We start from the raw sequence: 19,721 nt of genomic DNA on the forward strand, positions 1-19,721 counted from the left end.
TTGACTGACATTCAGCGGGATTTTAACCAACATGAATTAATCCTATTTAATGCCAGGAGATGAGCGGGCCTGTTGTCAAACAGTCTGATCAGCATTCAGCGCTGCGTTAGCATGCAGTCTCTGTCCTCCAGAGCCGCGCCGCCTTCTCCGGCTCGCTGCTAAGAACAGGCCCTTGTGCTCCCAGCAGGCTGCTCCTGTTTCATTTACATCTTAAGCGTTTAGCTGACGCTTCGTCCAGAGCAGCTTCGGTGAGAGTAAGCAGTTCAGGAGTTCAGTTCAAGGACACTTTTAGCAGGACGAACAGCCTTCTGTCGGATCGAATCCATAACCTTCCCTGTACGGGACAGTATGTTTAATGTCGGGCCACCTGGCTGCCTCAGATGATGCTGTGTAATGTTTTGGGTCTTTATAAAGCATAAGTGATTAAACTATTCATAAGCCAAGTTGGTGTTCACAGTTGCACCGGATGCCATGCAGCTGGGAGCTTAGGGTGAAAACTCTTTTGAAGTAGTCTATTTTTAGGGACGATTTAAGGGAGGAAATCTCTCAGCGTGAGAAAACATTTTCACCAAAACCACGCAAATGGATGGAGGTGGTGCTTTCATATTGGTCACTTCATTGACTGAAAATATGAATATAGTTAGTATAGAAAACGATGATCGAAGAAAATTTGACTTTAAGATTAAAGCCCCCCCCCCCCCCCCCCCAAAAAAAGTCTATACTGTAAACGACTGATCAATCGCTCATCCTCAACCTCGCTCATCCTCATAAAGAGTAACAGCAAAAACCAGGAAACCAGATGTTTATTGGAAGACAATCTTGGGAGCCAGAATCCAACTGATAACATTGAATTAAACGAATATATGACATCATATAGATCTTGGTACATCAACATTACTGGCCTGGAAGGCCTCCAGCATTTCCACAATCGATGCACTCGTGCACGTTTCCATTACTGATTCAATCGTCCTCTCAGAGTCTGCACTTCATCTGTGCGTCCATAAAAAAGTGCTTCAGCTTGTTAGCTTTGACCGTCTGCAGTAGTCATGGCACTCGGCAGGTAATGAAATAAATTGGCTCGACGCAACTTAACTTTGACCCCACGTGCATACAGTACTAACAATCATACCACGAGATGTAATGCATTTGGGGCTACCGAATGCTCCTAGTAAAAATAACAATAAAAAAGACAAATGTGTCCACGACGTATAAAACCATGATTTATCCCAGTAGCCCTAAATGAGATTTGAGATGATTTACAATAAGTGCAAAAAAAGAGGCTCCAATACACCAAATAATAATTACTGTCAATTCATTTTTCTTCAAATTATAAATATTTACAGGGTCTTGGCATCTGTTTGAAGAAAATAAAAATCACTTTTGGGCATTAATGTTTAATTCACTGTTAAATTTATGCCTGTTGTAAGTAGCCACGACTTCATTTTAAGTTATATTAATCTAAAATGTCAAACCACTGATGAATCCTATTACAAAGCACTAATGTATTCTGATCTGTGCATATCACTGAAAATGTAATCCCAGGTATTTTATTCTTTTATTCAGCTTAAAAGACCTAACATGATACAGAATGACATAATGCAGAAACATTTTGAGGACGAAGATAGAAACCTTAGCCTCCCTTACGCAGAAGACAGAACCGATCTGGCCGATCAAATCTCCGTCCTTAAACCTAAACACACCGTGGAGAAGTGGCACATACAGGAATTATGGCAACGTCACATCGAAAGTTTGTCATTCAGACAGAGAGAGAAAAAGAGTCCTCATGCTAAAACTGGATCATTTTGAAAGTCCAAAAAAAACTTTTTTCACAAAACTCGTATCACTGAGATGTTCACAGCTCAGATCTCATTTGAAACCATCTCAGTCTTTACTTGATAAGACGAGGGGCCTCTGCCTCATCAGTCATCCCGAGGCCAAGCGGAGGTCAGGTGAGCGCTCTTGAAAATGGCCTCTGGTGTCGTTGCCTGCAGTGAAATTGGCCCATCGACTACTGCTGCATGGTGTTCTTGATGGTCCACCTCTGCCCGGAGCAGGGCTGCAGGACCAGCAGGTGGCCGAAGTAAACGTTAGCCGGTACCACCTCCAGACAGCGTCCCGTGGCTCGATTCCTGATCGATTCGTTCTGCAGAGCAGGAGGAGAGACAGCGTTCTGGTTTCATCGGTTTTAACAGATGGCTGTGACGGGAGACAGGTCTGATGTGGACTCATTAAACTCTCTGCAGGTATGAATTACATGACACCACAAAAAGCTGAGCTGTACGACACTTGGAACACTTTAACGTAATTAAATCTGCCACAGTAATTTTAAGAGTAACATTAACATGCCAGGTGCAAACAGCATCTGTGTGAGTCTTAGAAGGTTTTAATACTCATTAGCTTTAAGCACACGGAAAAATGACCTTTTGGGGTTTTTGTCTTCAGGAAAGACAAAGAAACAATAAATGTCAGACGTGGAAAAAACGGGCCCATTAGTTTTGGGTAATTACACCATAAACACATTATTAAATGAATTTGGCATGTAGAGTTGAATAAGAGCAACTGGACTTGATAGCAGATTCCTGAAGACGTTTCCCTTCTCATCCAAGAGGCTTCTTCAGTTCTGACAGACCAGAGGGGAGGCCCAGGAACCTGACCTGACCTCTGTGGGCTTGTCCTCCAGGTCACTGATCTCACTTGGATCTTTATGTTTTTTGACCGTTTTCATGGCAGTCGTTAGGGAACCTTAACGACTAATGACAGTCGTTATGGAACCTTAATAAGTCATTAGGGTACCTTAATGACTGTCATTAAAACAACCAAAAAAACCATCAAGATCCAAGTGACATCATTGACCTGGAGGACAAGCCCACAGAGGTCAGATACCTGAGTCTCCCCTCCAGTCAGTCAGAACTGAAGAAGCCACTTGGCTGAGAGATGAAACGTCTTCAAGAATCTATGACCAAGTCCAGCTGCCCTTCTTAAGCTCGATGTGGACTGTTAGGACCCTGACCCGACAGTGTGACAGCTAGCGTTTAAAACTCTGGTGGAAATTTTCTAAATCCACTTGAAATAGCATCATAAGGTAAAGGTTTGCTATCATCCCACCAACAAGTCATTCTGACCTTTGCTTTTCTCTAATGTTCACATCAGGTGCACATGATTTAGCGCTCTCAAAAACATTCAAAAACTTTTCTCATGAAAATCCGACTATTTATCTGGAAGATAAACACATTTCCTCGTACTTCTCACCTGAGAGAAATGCCACGTCTTCTGCTTCACATTGGACACCTTGTCGCAGTTGAGGAGCTGAGGAAAGCTGCTGATCTGATCGTCGACCACACAGCGAGTGTCGTCGCCGGTGCTGCCCAGAGGGCCCAGGAACAGCTGACCCTCTTTGGTGTAACGTCCCAACTGAGGGACAACACAGAGACAGGACACATACAGAGAGACGAAGTCAAACGGTGGGCTTTGTGTCTGCTGTTAAGTTTGATTTTTAGAACAAAGCTTATGTGTCTGAGCTCTGTAATGACACAAATATTTGAATCACGTGTACCACTGGTTCAGCCCCTGAAACAAAATATGATTGTGAATCTGGCAGAAACTTTATTCTACAGACTGCTTTTTGTATGATGTTCCAAACAGCGATGACAGGGTTTACATGTCAAAACCACACGCATCTAAATCACACTGTTGCAGCAACAAAATCTAACCCCACTAAAGTCCAACTTATTAGTTTCTCAGCAGCAACATGACAAAACCTGCTTCTCAGTTCTGAGTCAAATTTCACCTCTTTCTGTTCGCTATCCTTCACTCCACTGGCTTCTTTTCCTGAAGTGCTCTGTCCATCTTCTGAGATAAATGAGGATCTACTTCTGCACTGGAAGGTAAAAAGTGCTCAGCTTTTCATAATTTCAGCAAAGATAAGACAATTATTTTGTTAACGACTCATTCTGTATAGCTCTAATGAGGTTTCAACAGCACTAAACTCATCCAACCATGTCTTTATGGAGCTTTGCTTTGTGCACTGGGCACAGTCATGCTGGAATAGAAAAGGGCCTTCAACAAACTGTTGCCACAAAGTTGGAAGCATAGCATTGTCCAAAATGTCTTGGTATGCTGAAGCATTAAGGTTTCCCTTCACTGGAAGTCAGGGGCCGAGCCCAAACCCTGAAAAACAAACCAGTCCCAACACTTTTATCTATATAGTGCATTTTGGGCTTAAAATCCTAAAAATCCTGCTTACAGTCCCTAGAGGTCACTGCTGCCTCTTAAGACATTTTGGGCTGCACTAAGACAAACTGAAAAATGTTTGTTTCATCTGATGGAAAACTTAAAAGATGCAACTTAAGTGTGACGTAAGGGTGATATTGTGCTGTACTCACTAACAGAATTAAAGTTATTTTTAGCTCTGCCAGCTTTTAGCATTTCACTACTGGAAATTGTGCTCCCTGAAGCACCTGTTTACCACTGTGAGTTAAAAAAGAGATGTCCCACGGACTGACTGGCTGACTCAGGGCCTCAGCACAAAAAGTGCAACACAGAAACATTTTTACCCTGACAGCAGAGCTCTCTCCTACGAGGATTTCAGCCGAGCATGTGTGAGAAACACAGCTGTAAATCACGTCGCTGCTCGAAGACGCTAATGAGTTGTGTGTGTTTTCAAGAGAGAAGCGAGGATAGTGGTGGGAGAAGCAGTCTGTGGCCATTGTGTTCAGAGCGTCTGCTGTCCATGTTGTACCTGAGGACCCCATCCATGGCAGGGGTGCAGGGTGGCCGTGTGGTTCTCCTTCATGCCCTGATCCATACACAGGTGGCTCACTTTGGAGTTACGGATCTGAAATCAAAAAGTACCTTTGAAAATTACACTCAAAATTCTTTGTATGAATTCCTAATATTCCTAAACGGTGTTTAGGTATTAAGATCTGGATCCAAATGCAGGTTAAACATTTTCTGTTATTTCAATACACACAGTCCACTCAGTGTGTGGGGATAGACTCTCAGAGTGCTTTCTAGTTGTCTTTCTGTTCAATGGATATTTTTTCTTTTATAAACCCCTCAGGATTTACTTTTCTCGCCCATCTCTGACTCCTCTGCTGTCAGTGGTTTCATTCATCTGTGCAAATGCAACAAAACTTAGATGTACAAGTTTGTCTTTGCGGTCTCTTTCTCAGTAACGTCAGGTGGACGGCTCACTCACCTCGCCGTAGAACAGTGTGTTGTTGTACCTCCTCATCTCTGGGTAAACGTTGTCGAGGTACCACTCAAAGCTTTTACACTGCAGACTCTTCCTCAGTGCAACCCTCTGAGAGATGTCGCCATAATCGATACCGTGGCTCTGCGGGAGCACAAGGAGTCATTGTGGGAAGTCTTCGCTTTACAGAGGCACCCCCCCACCACCCCACATGAATAGTTAAAATGGCGATCTGGAACATTTTAACACAATGTCCTTTTTGCTATCGTCTATTGATTACTCGCACAATATTATTAATAAAGTAATTCTGAGCTTCTAAAAGTCTGTCGACTTGTTGTCAAGAGTTGAAAAGTTACTAGTCAACATCTTATACGAGTTTACTTTATAAAACCAGACTAGCAACATCCTCTCTCACCTCCATGGGGATGTTCCACGCCAGGTAGACGTTGGACTTGTACTCGTCCATCCAGACCTCAGCCACGCGTAGAGCGTTACGCCGTGTGTGGAAAGCTATGTTACTGTGGTAGGGTTTCTTCATCCGTGCGATGTGAGCCACCCTGGAACAAGGCAGCACCTCCATACTGCCTCCACACAGCCACACCTGCAGACAGTTGGTGTTAATGAAGTTAAAGGCAGAAAGTAATGGTTTTTAGCCACTCACTGAAACAGATACGGAGCCTCCATGTTGTCTCTCACCCTATGAACTTGATGGCTAACAGCTGACAGTGAATGTGCCATAAAACCAAAACAATGCGTTAAAAGGGGCACTATTTTTAGGTGCAGAAATGGGTATTAATTTCATGTATAGGGAACTACAAACACCCCCTTTAACATTATAGAGTAATCTAATTTAATATGAATGTCAAATCATGGATTAAATTAGACATGTCATCACAGTCGTAAAGTATCAACACAGAGAGATTTGGAAAATGTTCAGTATTTTCTCCTTGGCCTTTCAGCAAAAAAACAAACCAAAACAAAAAACACAATAACCCCGCAGGACAATAACAGACTCTCCAATCTCTCAAGATATACAGCAACAAACTCCCGAACCTTCCCGCTCTTCTGTGTGACCTATTTATCTCTATTGCCCTGCTGTGAGCTGCACACACAGGACTGGTCCTCCAGGACTCTTAATGGGGCCTCATTTATCAGCGGTGCCACATCACGGTGGCCACTGCTCCACTTAAACCTACAGGGGTAAAGAGTGAGCGGGAACAAGAGGAAAGTGGGTGACACACAAACCCTGATGCCCAGTTCGATGTTCTCCCCTCCATAGACATCCATGCCCGAGTCGAGCAAGCCGAGTTCGCCAAAGTAGTCGCGGTTGGCCACAAATGAGCAGCCAATCATGGCGGGAGTCCTGCGACGAGGAGAATAGAAATCATAACATATATAGATATACAGTATATATTACATACATTTGTTTATGTGAGTGCAGTATGCACGAATCTACATGTTTAAATGTGATGTATTTTGAGCCTCTATTAAAAAATAACAGGTGATTTATCAGTGTTTATATATCGTGTATTCTGGACTTCAAAAAAATAGATGAAAATTGAATTAAACATGAACATCCAGGTGAAAATCTGATTATAAAAATCCTGTCTACAGCACAAAATCTTTAACTCATTAAGACATATTGTTTGTGAATGGCTTCGGTGTGTTTGTACAGATGAAGCTGGCTTGCCTGATGGGAGCTGATATGTCCCCCTCGTCCCACCATTGTTTGGGCGGGTTGATGTACATGCACCACAGCTCCCAGTTGTAGCCATGGCCTGAGTTCTCGTAACGCTCCACCTCGAAGGTGTCGTGCTTGATGTTATCGATGGAGGGCAGAATAATCCTCTTGTGGTCCTCTTTTATTCTGGCCAGAACCGGCTCGGCCCTGACACGAGTGCAAACAGATAAACATTCTTTATTCAACTTTATAGACGCAAACCAAAAGGCAGACGGCACAGAGCCTCGCTTAAGATCTCCACTCACTCACCCACTTCAGTCAGTTAGAAAGTCCCTCAAGTTGTACAAACTTTATCACAAATTCTATTTGATTCAGTTCAGTGGAGCTCTGGAGGGCATGTGTCTATTTATGCTGAGTGAACTGGGTTGTGTACAGACTCTGAAGTACACACTGAGCTGGAAAACTGATAGGAAACCTACAAAAAGGTGTCAGCAGGATTTGGCAAAAATGTTGTGAGCAGCCAAGTGTTTGCATCCTGGACAAATCAGTTTCATCTTGCTTGAAATGTACTTTTATGAAAAGGCTCCTGCGAAATGTCTTTTTTTATTGCTTATTTTATGTTTTGTTTGTGATTTGATGAGCTTTATGTCCTGAGGTGTCCTTTAATCCTGATTCTACAGGCTTCTCCTTCTCTTATCTTAAACCTCCTCGGGTGTGAAAAAGCTTTTCTGTGTTTGTATTATGCTGCCTCTGCTGTCCCCTCCTTTAATGATTCTGTAAAGCACTTTGTATCTTTCTTTTAAAGGTGATACATAAAGTCTATCATTGTTTTGGCTGTAACGATTTGCAATTCAGTGGGTTTTACACCATTTGGTCTGGAACACCAGTATCCATAAAGGTGTAAAAGAAAAGAAAAATAAAAAAGGCGATTGGAAGATATTTCCAGAAGATTCATTTTCACTCCAGACATCACCGACACGACTCCTTTTGAAAGAGCAGATGTCAACAGTTATTCCATCCAAATGCCAGACTTACTCACCAGGATGGCGTGAACTCCACGTGGGCGTCAAAAAATCCTGTCACCTCGGCGGTGGCCACCTTCCAGCCCTCGATTCTGGCTCGGATCAGCCCCTCTCTCTTCTGGTTCCTGACGATCTTCACCAGGCCGGGGTAGCGCTTGTTCACGTACTCCTCCAGTGGTCCCTTCAGCTGCTCTGCAGTCCATAAGATCGCACACCGAACCAAAAACACCAGGCAGTGGTTAGAAAGGCTGTCCTTAAATCTGAGAACACAGCATCACCCTTCCTGCTGATGTGTCCTTCCTCGGACAGCGTACTGAAGCCTTGCTAGTTCCAGTTTTGCAGCTCAGCTGACCCTGACCTTTGACCTCTTAAATTAAGGGGGGTAACAGAATAGATAGGTTCTCTTCAGCTCTCAGTAAAGTACCACATTTTATGTTTCCACATGCTACAGACTCTTTTACATCTTGGGGAATCTGCCCAAGACAAGTGAGGGGGTTAATTTGACTCCGTGACTGAAACAACATTTTATATCTGAACTGGATGGATACGGACTGTGAGCCGCTGTGGTGATTTTGTTTCAATGTGTTAGAAACCTGCTGTGTTTGGAGTAATCACACCCGTTTGCTAGTGATTCATGGTCTTTATGAAAATGTGTATAAAGTTCTAAACTTATCAACAGAATACAATAATGATGAATACTGGAATTTTTCAGACCGAATCACAAAACAATGTTTTTGATGGCATCAGTTAATAAACTATAATTAATCAATAAAAAAGTGTGGCACATTCAACATTTTTTTTTAGTTAACGGCCTTAAGATTCCAAATCGCTTTGTTAGAGTGAAATTTGTGCAAAGGGGGAAAAAAAAATCCAGAGCAGACCATCCTGCCATTTAGAAAACACTAACACACTTTGCACACAAATCGCCATCGCCACACGGTAAACATCTGCCTCGGCCGACAGACCCGACCCGCATGAGTCGAGGTTCAACGTCAAATCAATAACGCGCCTGTTTATTAGCACAATTATCACACACACAAGCATCATCTCTTTGTCTGTGCCGACGTGCACCGCCTGCTGCCACCATTTAACTGCGCTGCCCCATCACACAACCAAAGGAAAAGCTCCACCATAAACACACACTGATCAACTTTTATCCAAACAAAACTGAGATTTTTTTTTAATGGAAAGAAAACAGAGATGACTCACACACAAACAAACAGAAAGATGACATAAATCTGTTCTCGCACTTCCCTGCGGTTCTGCTTTGAGCTCCAACAGACTCAACGCGAGTGTGCGGCTTCCTGAGCGGCTTCGACCGCTCCGCCTTTGATCTCTCAATCAGCTCATCACCCCCACCCTCCTCCTCCTCACATCCCTTCTTCCTCTGCATCACAAACTCACATATACTTAAAAATTCTCTTGAACAAAAACACATCTCTCATGCTCTCTGTACTTCATATCACTTTCTCTGCCTCTTTTTATTTTTCTCACACACACACACACACACTCTTGATCACAAACTCATTTCTCATGCTGTGTCTTCTCTTTTCTCTCTTTCACACACACATCACACACACACACGGGTGTGCACACACTGCAAGGCCACAGAGTCGGGTGACTCGTAGATCTTGGGCAGAAAACCACATAAAAGCAGCTGTTTATAAAACTTAAATTTGCCGTGGAAAAGGTCTCATCTTGAAGCGTTTGATTTTCCTGCTGGTTGTGCATCCAAGACTGAGGTGAACTTTGCATGAGCTTTACGAGCAATGTGACAAGAATTATCAGTTAAAGATGTGAGGAACTAATTGCCTCATTATTTCTTTTAAATTTCAGCCACAATTCCGTGTCCCTGCTCCACCTTGCTGACTGCAGCGGCCACACACTCCCAAGCTTGATTTTGTTTGTTAAACCACTATTTCATTCCCTGAATAACATGCGTTGTCTGGCTTCAACCTCCTCTACCAACACTGTGATCCGAAGGCCAGAAAAGTTTGATTTTCTCTGCTGGTCCGCAGTCATTCCTGACCCATTATATGAGCATTATATGGCATTATATGAGAGGAAATCACAAGGCAGGTGGTGTTAGTTTAAGTTGATTTGAGACTTCTAGACCACAGGTGACCCTTAAACACTTGCCCCACCATTCATCCTACAACACATATTTCCTCTGTGCCATAGACATCCACTGTTGTTCCTCCACATGTTCCTTCATTACAATGAACGGTGACACTCTGTCTTATTTGAGCCAATCACACTGCACTGTTGTCAAAAATATTCACTGGAACACCAAATGCGTATTCAAGGCGAGTTCTGCTGTATTATGTCCAGGCTCTTTCTTCATAGTTTTGGCCATTCTTTCTAATGTTGTTAGTAAGTCCTCATTGCCTGGGAAAAGTCCATGTGTGGTGTGATGGATGAACGAACACTTTGGGTAATAACTTTACCATCTGCTTATATTTTCTCTTCCAAAAATAAATTTATCTTCCTAACCTGGGGGTATGTTTACAGCCTGTCCGATCATCTGACTGCTCATGTTTCTTGTCCCATTAGACATTTTTTTTCTTTGCCAAATCTCAGTAATTAACATTTTGGGTTCAATGTCATTTTTCGGGAATAACACCGCAAATATAAGACCGACATTGTGATAATCCTTAATCACAGCTGGAACGAGTCCAAAACAAATGCACTTCTTCCTATTTCCTGCTTGAGAAATATCTGTAGAAGACTCAGGAGAAAGCAGGAGGCTTGGGACTGAGTGAGACAGGCGAGTGACAGACTAAAGGACTGGTGCTTTTGGTATTTTTATGTGATTTGTTGGAAATAAGAGAAATAGAATAACACCAGCTTTATCCCTTAAAGCCTTGGCTATCATCCCCCTCTTTGTTTCCTTGTTATTTGTCTTGTCTTTCCGTTCTGTCTGATTGCTCTCTCTCTCTCTCTCCTTCCTCCTTGCTGTCCAACCTCATTTGTCTTAGAGCCTCTCCGTCTCTCATCCTGACTCTCTTTCTGCCACTTTCTCTAATAACACGGCTGCTCTTTCAGCCTCTTTGTCGCCGTTTCTCTTTTCCTCCTTCACCATTCTCGTCTGCCTAATTTCAAACCCTTCGGCACTCTTCTTTCCTTGTTCATGCGTTTCTGTCTTTCTTTTAGTGTCATCCCTTCTTCCCTAATTTCTCTCCAACATCAACACCGTTTGCTTTTTATCTTTCTTGCACCTTCTCCCTCATTTCTCACACTGCCTGGCTTCCATCTCCTTCCCCTCCCCTCGTCTCTCTTGCTGTCCCTTCATTTCACAAAGCCCAGCCTGGCAGCCCTGCCCGATAAATAAGACAGGCACATCTCTCCCGTGACATCCAATTGTGGCGCTCCGCCTCTATCTGCCCGTCTGCCCTGCAAAAAATTCAACGCCATCAGTCACCTCAGCAAATGCTGCTCCTCAAAAGCAATGACCACAGCTTTTGTCAAGGAGATGCTCATCACCTTGTCAGGCTAACAAAGCCAAACTACATTCCCATGTGACAACGAATGAGCGGGTTCATGAGTGACAAACACGCACCAATTATGAACATAATTTCATTTATTTTCATTTAGCTTTGGAGTGTGTGATGTGTTTTTATTCCTACTTGTTGGATGCAATAGATGATTTCCCAAAATTCCCTGCTTTGAAGAGAACACTATAAGAAGCCACTATACAAATCTCTTTATGTGATTATAGTAGAGCTGCAAAGATTAGTCAATTAATCGATCAGTTGATCCAAGAAAATTAGCTGTCAACTATTTTGACTGATTAATCTTTTCAGTTGTTTTTAAAATCTAAAATGTCAAACATTTGATGGTTCCAGCTTCTTAAATGTCAGGATTTCCTGTTTTTCTTTGACATTCATGACAGTAAACTAAGAGTTTTTGGATTTTGGACTGTTGCTTGGACAAAAGAAGCAATTTGAAGACACCACCAAATAAAAACAAACAGGAAAGGAAACACGAGATTCAAATCGGGACAATCGGGAGATTTAAGAAAGGAAATCTTCATTTCTACTCACCGTCATCGCTATTGTCATCCACCAGGATGATTTCTTTGAGCAAGTGAGCCGGAGTGTGATTGACGGCAGAGTGGACTGAGCGCAGGATCACTGACAGAGCCTCGTTGACGAAGATGAAGATGAGGGAGATCTGTGGGAGGTCTCTCGGGTAGCTGACCTTTCTGCATCTGCACAGAGACATGCAAACACACAACATCTGTAAAGTGAAACCTTCCCATGCCCGCCTCTGAAGCCTGCATCCTGGGCTTTGCAAGCTCCACTTATCCTCCATCGCTTCTGTGAAAGACCAAACTGCCTCCACGGTGCTGCTGACATCTTGTTCGATGAGGCTAAAAGGCAAACCAAGTGCCGCTTCCTCTACAACCAGCCAAATTGGCCTTTTCACAGTGTGTGTGCCGCAGATAGGAGGTCTGTTTTTTTCTGCTGCTTTGTTTAAAGAGCTCTAATGAAGAGGAAAGAGGCATCATGAGGCTCTGGCTCTAAGTTTAGTAAGAGTGGGAGAGGAAACGCCTCCCTTTACTCTTCTTGTTTTCGTCTTATTTCCTTTTATCAATAATCTTATTTCCCACGTCAAATGAATTTTTAATTACAAGCATTTCTGTAATAAATCCAGCATTTTCATGAAAATTCATAAAGTCAGATGACACTTTTTTGTAGACTTTCTGCAGGAAACCTTTAAAAACAGTTGCCAAGATTGTTGACGGTGGATTAATCATGAGGAACGGAGCCTCCCAAAGTTCACTGACTCCCTTTAAAGATGAGATGAATCCCTGAGGTTGTCGATAGCTCACTTTTCACAAGAAAAAGTTTCAATTATAAATATTACAACCCTGGTGATGGCAATTATGGTAAGAAAAGGTGAGAGCAGGAGGAGGCAGCAATGGTGCAAATCAGCGTAACCAGTAACAGCAGCATGTTGCAGACAGAAGAGCGCAGCATGAACTTGTCACATCACAAGTACAGCTTCACTGTGTAATCTGAATGTGAGTGTGACTGCGCTCATCAGCTGATGGCTCTTCTTTTGACATTTCTGTACTGCAGCTTCTGGTTACTCATCAGCCTGTGCTAACCTATCTGCAATGAGCTGAAATCTGTTGCGTGTCAGTCGACTCTTACTGCTATTAACCTGCAGGTAACCAACGTCAGTGAGGTTTTGGAACAAACACTGATGAATTATTTGTGTTCTAACAATATATTATGAAATTTTGGGTATAATGTGGGTATTTTCCCAAGTAATTATCATTACATATGACTGAACCTGGTAATCCGTAACGTATTTAACTCACCTACTTATGCAGACACTGACTTTTCAGTGCTACTCTGATTGTCTGGCAGCCCTGATGTTGAGCTGCAAACTGTTCTTACATACATGTGAGTTGAAACACATATGTATGCATCTTTGTGGTATTTTTCGGTTCTGATTTAATGAGCACAAAGTGAAGTTAAGTCTTTCCTCTTCACTTTTCGTCCCACGATAAGTCATTTGATCACCTGTTTTTCCACACCAACATACTGCCAACATACTGACATTTGTTCTCTATATTGCATGTAACATGTAACAGGGGAAAGCAACTTTGGACAAATAAATGAAAAGACACAAGGCAGATTGAAAAAACGACAACATTTCTTCTTTACACTGCTGACATTTGATCTTAGTTTCTCTCCTCTTCTCACCACCACCTCTGGCTCTGCAGTGTGAAAGGACCTCCAGCCAAACACAGGAGACTCCACTGACTGCAGCCTACATGCTGCTGCTAAGCCTGAAGATATCACAGCCCAACACGCCTCACACGCCACTTTGATCCCGGCAACATAAAAGACCCCCCCGAGTGACAAATGAGAGCGCTAGGCTCTGATGCCTCCACTCCACCGCCTCCCCAGCGCACACACAGCTGGTGGCAGCGCTGGGCTGAGGGCTTTCTCATCATCGGCGACTTTTAAATAGAAGGGCTGCTACTCGCTTAACCACAGACGGACTGTTTAAAGAAGCGTTTACGGAGAAAATCTGCACCATACGTACAACATGCAGCTCGGATGTATCTGGAAGAGCACAAGCTGATGTGCCCGTACAGAAGGATCTGCACCGTCAGTGATGATATGCAAGCACAATACAAGGTGTACCTTTCTGCTAATTCAACGACTGCATCTGTGTGTGTGTATGTGTGTGTCCATGCATGCCTGCAGATCGATAGCCAGCCTGATAATGCAGCTTCATCAAACATGAGTAAGAGGCAGAGATGCAGAGAGAGAGGGATTAAACGGGAGAGGAGTCACAGAGACAAACACGGTATGTGTGCCGCAAGAAGTGACTGATGGCATGAAATGGGTCACCAACCAAAGTCTTTCATTTGTCCAACTCAATGTGGGAGTTTAGGACTTAAATATAAATGATGCATGCTCAAGTTTCACATGAACTGGTAACGCAATAAATAATAAACACATACATTAATATAAAATCTTGGTTAAAAATCAGGAGGTTGAGTTGTACACCTTCATGAAGATGACTGGATGGGACTAATCCACTGATCCACATAGATGTGAGTCATGCAGTTACTGTGAAGCATGAATGAACCAAATGATGCCAATCTGCTAATGCAGGAGGGACTCTGCCTGAACTGGGGCCATTCTCCATTTAAATAAACAATCCATCAGAAACCTGCCTTTCCAAACGCAGCATCCCAGTTTGTCTGGCTGTCACACGGAGCACAACCAGACTCCGTTGTACTGAGTGAAGGCAGAAACCTCACAGGTTCTGGTTAGATGCCATTAGGGGCATATGAGAAATAAGTGATTCTTACTACGTTTCATGTACTCACTTGCCGGGCCGGTGGTCTGGTATGTTCCGATCCAGAGAGATTCTGTCACTGAGGTAGGCGTTGTAGCCGTACTTCTCCCTCAGGTATTTAGCGTCGCTCTCCTCAGCCGGCGACAGCGTGGCAGGCAGGCCGCCTTTGCCCCGACCCCCGAAGCCCTCGATCAGACCCAGAGATTTGGACAGACCTGGGTGTGAGGCAAACAAGATTACATGTCAACATCCTTTCTGGCTGAGTTACAGTAATGCACTCTGTGGTGTGCAGCTCCAACCACACATGAGCACACAGTATGTGGTCAGAGGCAGTCAGAGGAGGGAACTTCTGATCCGGATTCACGTGATGACAAGAGGAACAAATCCACATCCTCCTAGTCTGTGGCTGAGGTCAGTACTTTCTGCGTATTCATCATGAAACATTTTGCTTAAAGCTGAAATTTCTCGGCTGTAAGCTACTAACGAAACTTCAGGGTCTTCGCCGTTTCAAATTAGGGATAAAATGAGATTCTTCTCAGTAGTCTACGACTGCTCGTGTTGGCTGGTTGCAGAGTGCTGTGTTGTGAACTTTCTACATGAACTAGTTCAAAGTTCAGTTCACAAATTTTAGGATGAACTAGTTCAGATCATACTTCAAAATTTTGAACTAAGTTCAAGGTTTCAAAAATGAACCAGTTCGTAGTTCTTGTTTTTCTTCAATACGCTGCTGCGAGCTATTATTTGTCAAAATTATTGCCACAGCCCGTAGAGAACCACAGACAGCAATTATTTTATCAATTTTAACAGTGAAACTATGTGTCAGATTCATCTTCGTATCCAATTTTGAATCCTTATCCAACCGGGGTTTACGTTAGCATCGAGGCGGGGTTAGCATTACCTTAACGCTTTGTTGCCGCCCATTCAGCCCACACCAGCAGCAGCAGCTACAGCTTTCACCTCTACTGTATATTCTCAAAAACATGAGGAAAAACTTGTCGCTTGAACGGTCCTCATCTTTGTTATGAAAACAAAAACATGACTGTAATCCTTGAAGTACAAATGCTGCATAAAACTCTTTCAACTCGTCAAACGCCGTAGCGTCTGAGCGGTCCGAGCTCGCGCTGCCTTCTTCCACGCTCCGTATTTTGATGACGTATTTGTTAGCGCGACAGGTATGACAGCTGTTGCCAGGTTGGGTGGTTTTCCCGTTACATGTTAAGGGCTGTTTACGGTGTGTTTAGCGTGGGTTTGCGCCTGGACGGCTCTATGGAAATCTGGCACGCTCTTGACCGAAATTATGCTGTGAGAGAGCGTTCACAATAACGTTCATCAAGCGGAAATACAGCACGTTCAGTTCATGTTCGCCCAAAATATGAACGAGTTCATGAACAACACTGGCAGATTGATTAAAGTGACTATCATTCAACAAGATGGCAAACGTCCGACTGAAGTGTCCTGAAGGCACCAAAGCCCTCAAAACTCCTGCTCTGCTTTCGACCCTGACCTCTGACCTCCCTGGTGGAAGAAAGGCGTCGCTCCTCCAGAGATTAATTAAGAATAACACTTAATGTTTGGAAAACGGGCCTCTGTTTTATGATCTTTTCACTCGGACAATCAACTGGAAAAGTTAAAAGGAAATTCTCTGTTTTTCTGATTTAACTTCATCCAGTCAAAGCCGAATGCGACACTCAGGTAGCTAATTACAGTTAAATGTTTGGCTGCACATTAATTATTAGCTCACTGCTGATCTTTGCTAACAAGCTGCTGAGGTCAACTCTTAAACAGAGTGTGGAACATTTGGTGACATTTTCTTCACGGGTCAGTGAAGTGGATTTAGATTTTCAGCAGGCTGTGCATAATCTCGTCAAACATGTTTAAAGAAATGACTAAAATAACATGGCATCAGCTCTGTGGGCTTTGTGCTGTGAGCTACTGGACAATATTTTACGTTTCCATGTCAGGGTTGTTGAGAGAGGAGCCACAGGGGAGTCGGACAGCATTAACTTCTCGTCATTTGCAGATGCCTTCAGGGAAAATCAGTCTGACGTGTTGTTTCTGCTTAAATGTTGCGCTGCTCTTTACCGTTTAACTGCCTGTACACCACGTCCTCCAGCGAGCTGAGCCTCTTCAGCAGCACCTCATGGCTGATGCCGGGCCCCTGCGCCGTCCCGTTGCCCCGGGGCCTCTTCCCGTCAGCCGGAGCCTCCGGACCGGCGGCCTGGACGCTGCGTGTGTTGCACTTGGCCCAGAAAGTCATGAACCCAGCAACAGCAAGCACATTCAGCACCAGTAAAACCCTCCATCTTCTGAACACAAAAGCCATTAAAAAGTCGCCGGTGCCCGGGCTCCGAGAGGTTTGGGGGCCGGAGGAGGAGGAGGAGGAGGGGGAAGGGGGGTCTCCGGAGAAGGTGTCACAGATTCAGTGCTCCCTCAGCCTGCGATGTGCGGAAAGCTGCAGGGATAATTCAGCAGAGATTCAACAGAAATCGGCAAACCTCAAAGAGAAACAGCAAAGGCAACCAAAATCGTTCAATTCTGCTCAGAAATCTGCTCTCTTACCATTTGGCACCGGGGTTAATTTAGGTTGCACCCCCTTCTGAGGAAATTTGGGGCGCCTGGCCATCGGCTTTCATCCGTGTCACCGCCACTTCGAGCCCGGGTTTAGGAACATGCACGGAGGGTTTAAGACAAAGACACCAGCATATGTTGATCTTGGGGAACAGATACTCCTGAATAATTAAGCAGTGAGGAGATGATCAAGTCCGTCTTTTTTACCCTCCTTTGCGTCTGACACAAGTCGGCAGTGATGCGACTGAGGAGCACAGCGCGCAGGAAAATCCTCGCAGATCCTCCTCCGGGAAAAGCTTCTAAATGTTCAGTGAACCCTTCTGCTCCCCGAAAGCCTGTTCGCACATCGTCCTCCTCCTCCGGCCGTCACACGCTGGAATATTCACAGTGAGCCGCAGCCGAGCAGACTGCGCGGATCGGGAGCGGATAGCAGCGGTCCAGGGGATGCAGCATCCTCCGGTGAACGTTCAGATCCGGGAACGCAGCAGCAGCAGCAGCAGCAAAGAAACGCGTCCTGATTTCTCGTTTTCCTCACATTATCCTCCCTCGTTTGGTCAGGACATGCCAACGATTCCCTCTTAGTCTACACGCCCTTCTTGTTTGTTGTGCCTCCTTGTTTCCTCTAATTCTCCTTTTAACCTACACGGCGCTTATTAGGGCGCATGGAAAAACGCGGAGTGGATCCGCCGACGTTTCACTTCACAGCAGGTCATGGGTTGGTGGGTGGGGTGTCTCCTCACTGCCACCCAATTATCTACAGTTAGGAGAATATTCAGATATTTCACAGTGGTTTTCACGATGGGGTTTTTGGGGTCCACTCTTTAAGGTGTTCGTTTTTGTTTTTAGTCCATAACTCATTTCAGTCACATTTCAGTCATCACTGAGGTGAGCACAACAGGGTAATGAATATATTGCTGTGTTCAGAGCCATCGTCACCATCACAAAGTTGGTGCAGACAGTAATGTAGTCCTGCAATATATAAAACGTCTCAGGTTGTGTTTGTCTTCAGCCAGTTTCAGAGATCAGATCATGTGATTTGTCTTCGTCGACCCCCCCAAATCTGAAATGAATGAGTGGTGGGAGAAGTATGCTCATCTAGAGTCACACCACAATATATAAATACTCCTCTACGATAAGTAGAAGTACCTCATTCTTAATTTTGTACTTGAAGGGACAGTTCACCCTAAGCACCACAAGGGAAAGTCCGTGGAGTCTCTACAGCTGATGCCTCCAAGACTCTGCAGCTCACGTCTTAACATTCCAGATGGATGAACAGAAATTACAGGACAGAGGGGAAAACATGTGTTTTTGATTTTGGGAGGTGAACTGTCCCTTTAAGTAACAAAGTAAAAGTAGGCATTGTAAATATGTGTTGTGTTGAATTAAGCAGCATTGTGATGTCACTGCAGGTGGTGCTCGACTGATGTACATCCTGTACATGGCTGTTTCAGCCGTAGTAATGCGTAACACTTCATGAATTGATTGTACAGTATTTTTTGCATGTGGAAATAAACTGATTGGTATATTAATCTGCTACAAAGCTAAGGTATCAGCTGAATAAAAATGTCATAATTTCCCTCTGAAGCTGCAAACAGCAGTCAGCATGTCTCAGAAACTGACTTTGTATATAAAATGAGTGTGTGGGTTTCATCTTATAGTCCGTGAAAGAAAACTGTGGCCCAGTTTGAATAAAAAGTCAGTGTTACATCTGAAGACTTTCAAAGATCACGTCAGTATTTCGCAGCATGTCATCAGTATAAAGCAAAATGCCCATAAATGGTAGTTTTATCCTCAGAGCCGTGTGTATAAAAGAACTCAACCATCCTATAATCCATTTCATTTAAGAGATACTTAGACACACTTTCCATTTTTGGTGAGTGGCTTGGATGACTGCAGTAATCTCTGTGTGTTTTTGCACATGTTTAGTGTAGCTTTGCCTCAAAATGCTCGAAGGTTCCTCTCAGTTATGTTTTGTTAAGGGTGGTGAGGTTTCAGCTGAAGACTGAACACTTTGTCTTCTGAGGAGCTTGTTTTCCATAAACTGTAAACTCTGCACTTCTTTTTCCACTGAGGGCTTGTGCTGCGTCTTTGAATGCCACTGAATGTAATGTCCCTGTACACTGAGCTCTGGTGTCAGTCTGACTGACTGACTATCTTGTACGGGCAAAGACATGACTTTAATGATCTGGTGTCAGACGTAGAAGGAAAGTGTATTTACCTGCTTGAGATTTGCTTGGTTTAAATTGGTTTTATCCGTTTTATCCGTCCATGCTTGGTCCACCATGTATGAGCGTCCATGTAAGGACGTATGAACATGGACCTCTGCGGTGCTCCATTTTGGAGGTTAGGTTTATCGATCCATAGAATCAGATGCTGGCATCATAGGCGTATTGTTGAAGTAGTGTGGTAAAACACTTTACAGCACTTCATT

The 19,721-nt window shown here is 43.8% G+C and overlaps 1 protein-coding gene across 3 annotated transcripts; it reads right to left on the reverse strand.

Annotated features, from left to right (window-relative positions):
• Positions 1–1,536: 1,536 nt before the first annotated feature.
• Positions 1,537–18,118, reverse strand: galnt17 (polypeptide N-acetylgalactosaminyltransferase 17). 3 transcript variants are annotated; one of them, XM_046389887.1, is made up of 13 exons: positions 17,282–18,118; positions 16,805–17,174; positions 14,754–14,937; positions 11,938–12,104; positions 7,912–8,086; positions 6,882–7,079; positions 6,437–6,554; positions 5,607–5,792; positions 5,198–5,335; positions 4,739–4,834; positions 3,788–3,877; positions 3,250–3,411; positions 1,537–2,143 (listed from the first exon to the last, which is right to left on the reverse strand). In XM_046389887.1, exons 2-13 carry the CDS (start codon positions 17,043–17,045, stop codon positions 2,009–2,011), a joined length of 1,890 nt encoding a protein of 629 aa, XP_046245843.1. In that variant the 5' UTR covers positions 17,046–17,174; positions 17,282–18,118; the 3' UTR covers positions 1,537–2,008. The 3 variants fall into 3 exon arrangements, 2 of the variants coding, with proteins under 2 accessions (XP_046245843.1, XP_046245844.1); XM_046389888.1 differs by lacking the exon at positions 3,788–3,877 and having other exon boundaries at positions 17,282–18,110; XR_006843413.1 differs by lacking the exon at positions 1,537–2,143 and having other exon boundaries at positions 3,377–3,411; positions 3,788–3,872; positions 17,282–18,115.
• Between the last annotated feature and the right edge of the window lie 1,603 nt (positions 18,119–19,721).

Source organism: Scatophagus argus, chromosome 5 (assembly GCF_020382885.2).
Source record: "Scatophagus argus isolate fScaArg1 chromosome 5, fScaArg1.pri, whole genome shotgun sequence".
NCBI classification, from domain to species: Eukaryota; Metazoa; Chordata; class Actinopteri; family Scatophagidae; genus Scatophagus; species Scatophagus argus.

Bases quoted from the DNA above. Each gene is read 5' to 3' on its own strand.
- galnt17 (XM_046389887.1), bottom strand. From the start codon at position 17,045: ATGGCTTTTGTGTTCAGAAGATGGAGGGTTTTACTGGTGCTGAATGTG. The intron at 12,105-14,753 runs GTGAGTACATGA...GTCTCTGTGCAG, and splicing joins CCAGACCACCGGCCCGGCAA to ATGCAGAAAGGTCAGCTACC. The intron at 4,835-5,197 runs GTGAGTGAGCCG...TTTTGATTTCAG, and splicing joins ACACACTGTTCTACGGCGAG to ATCCGTAACTCCAAAGTGAG.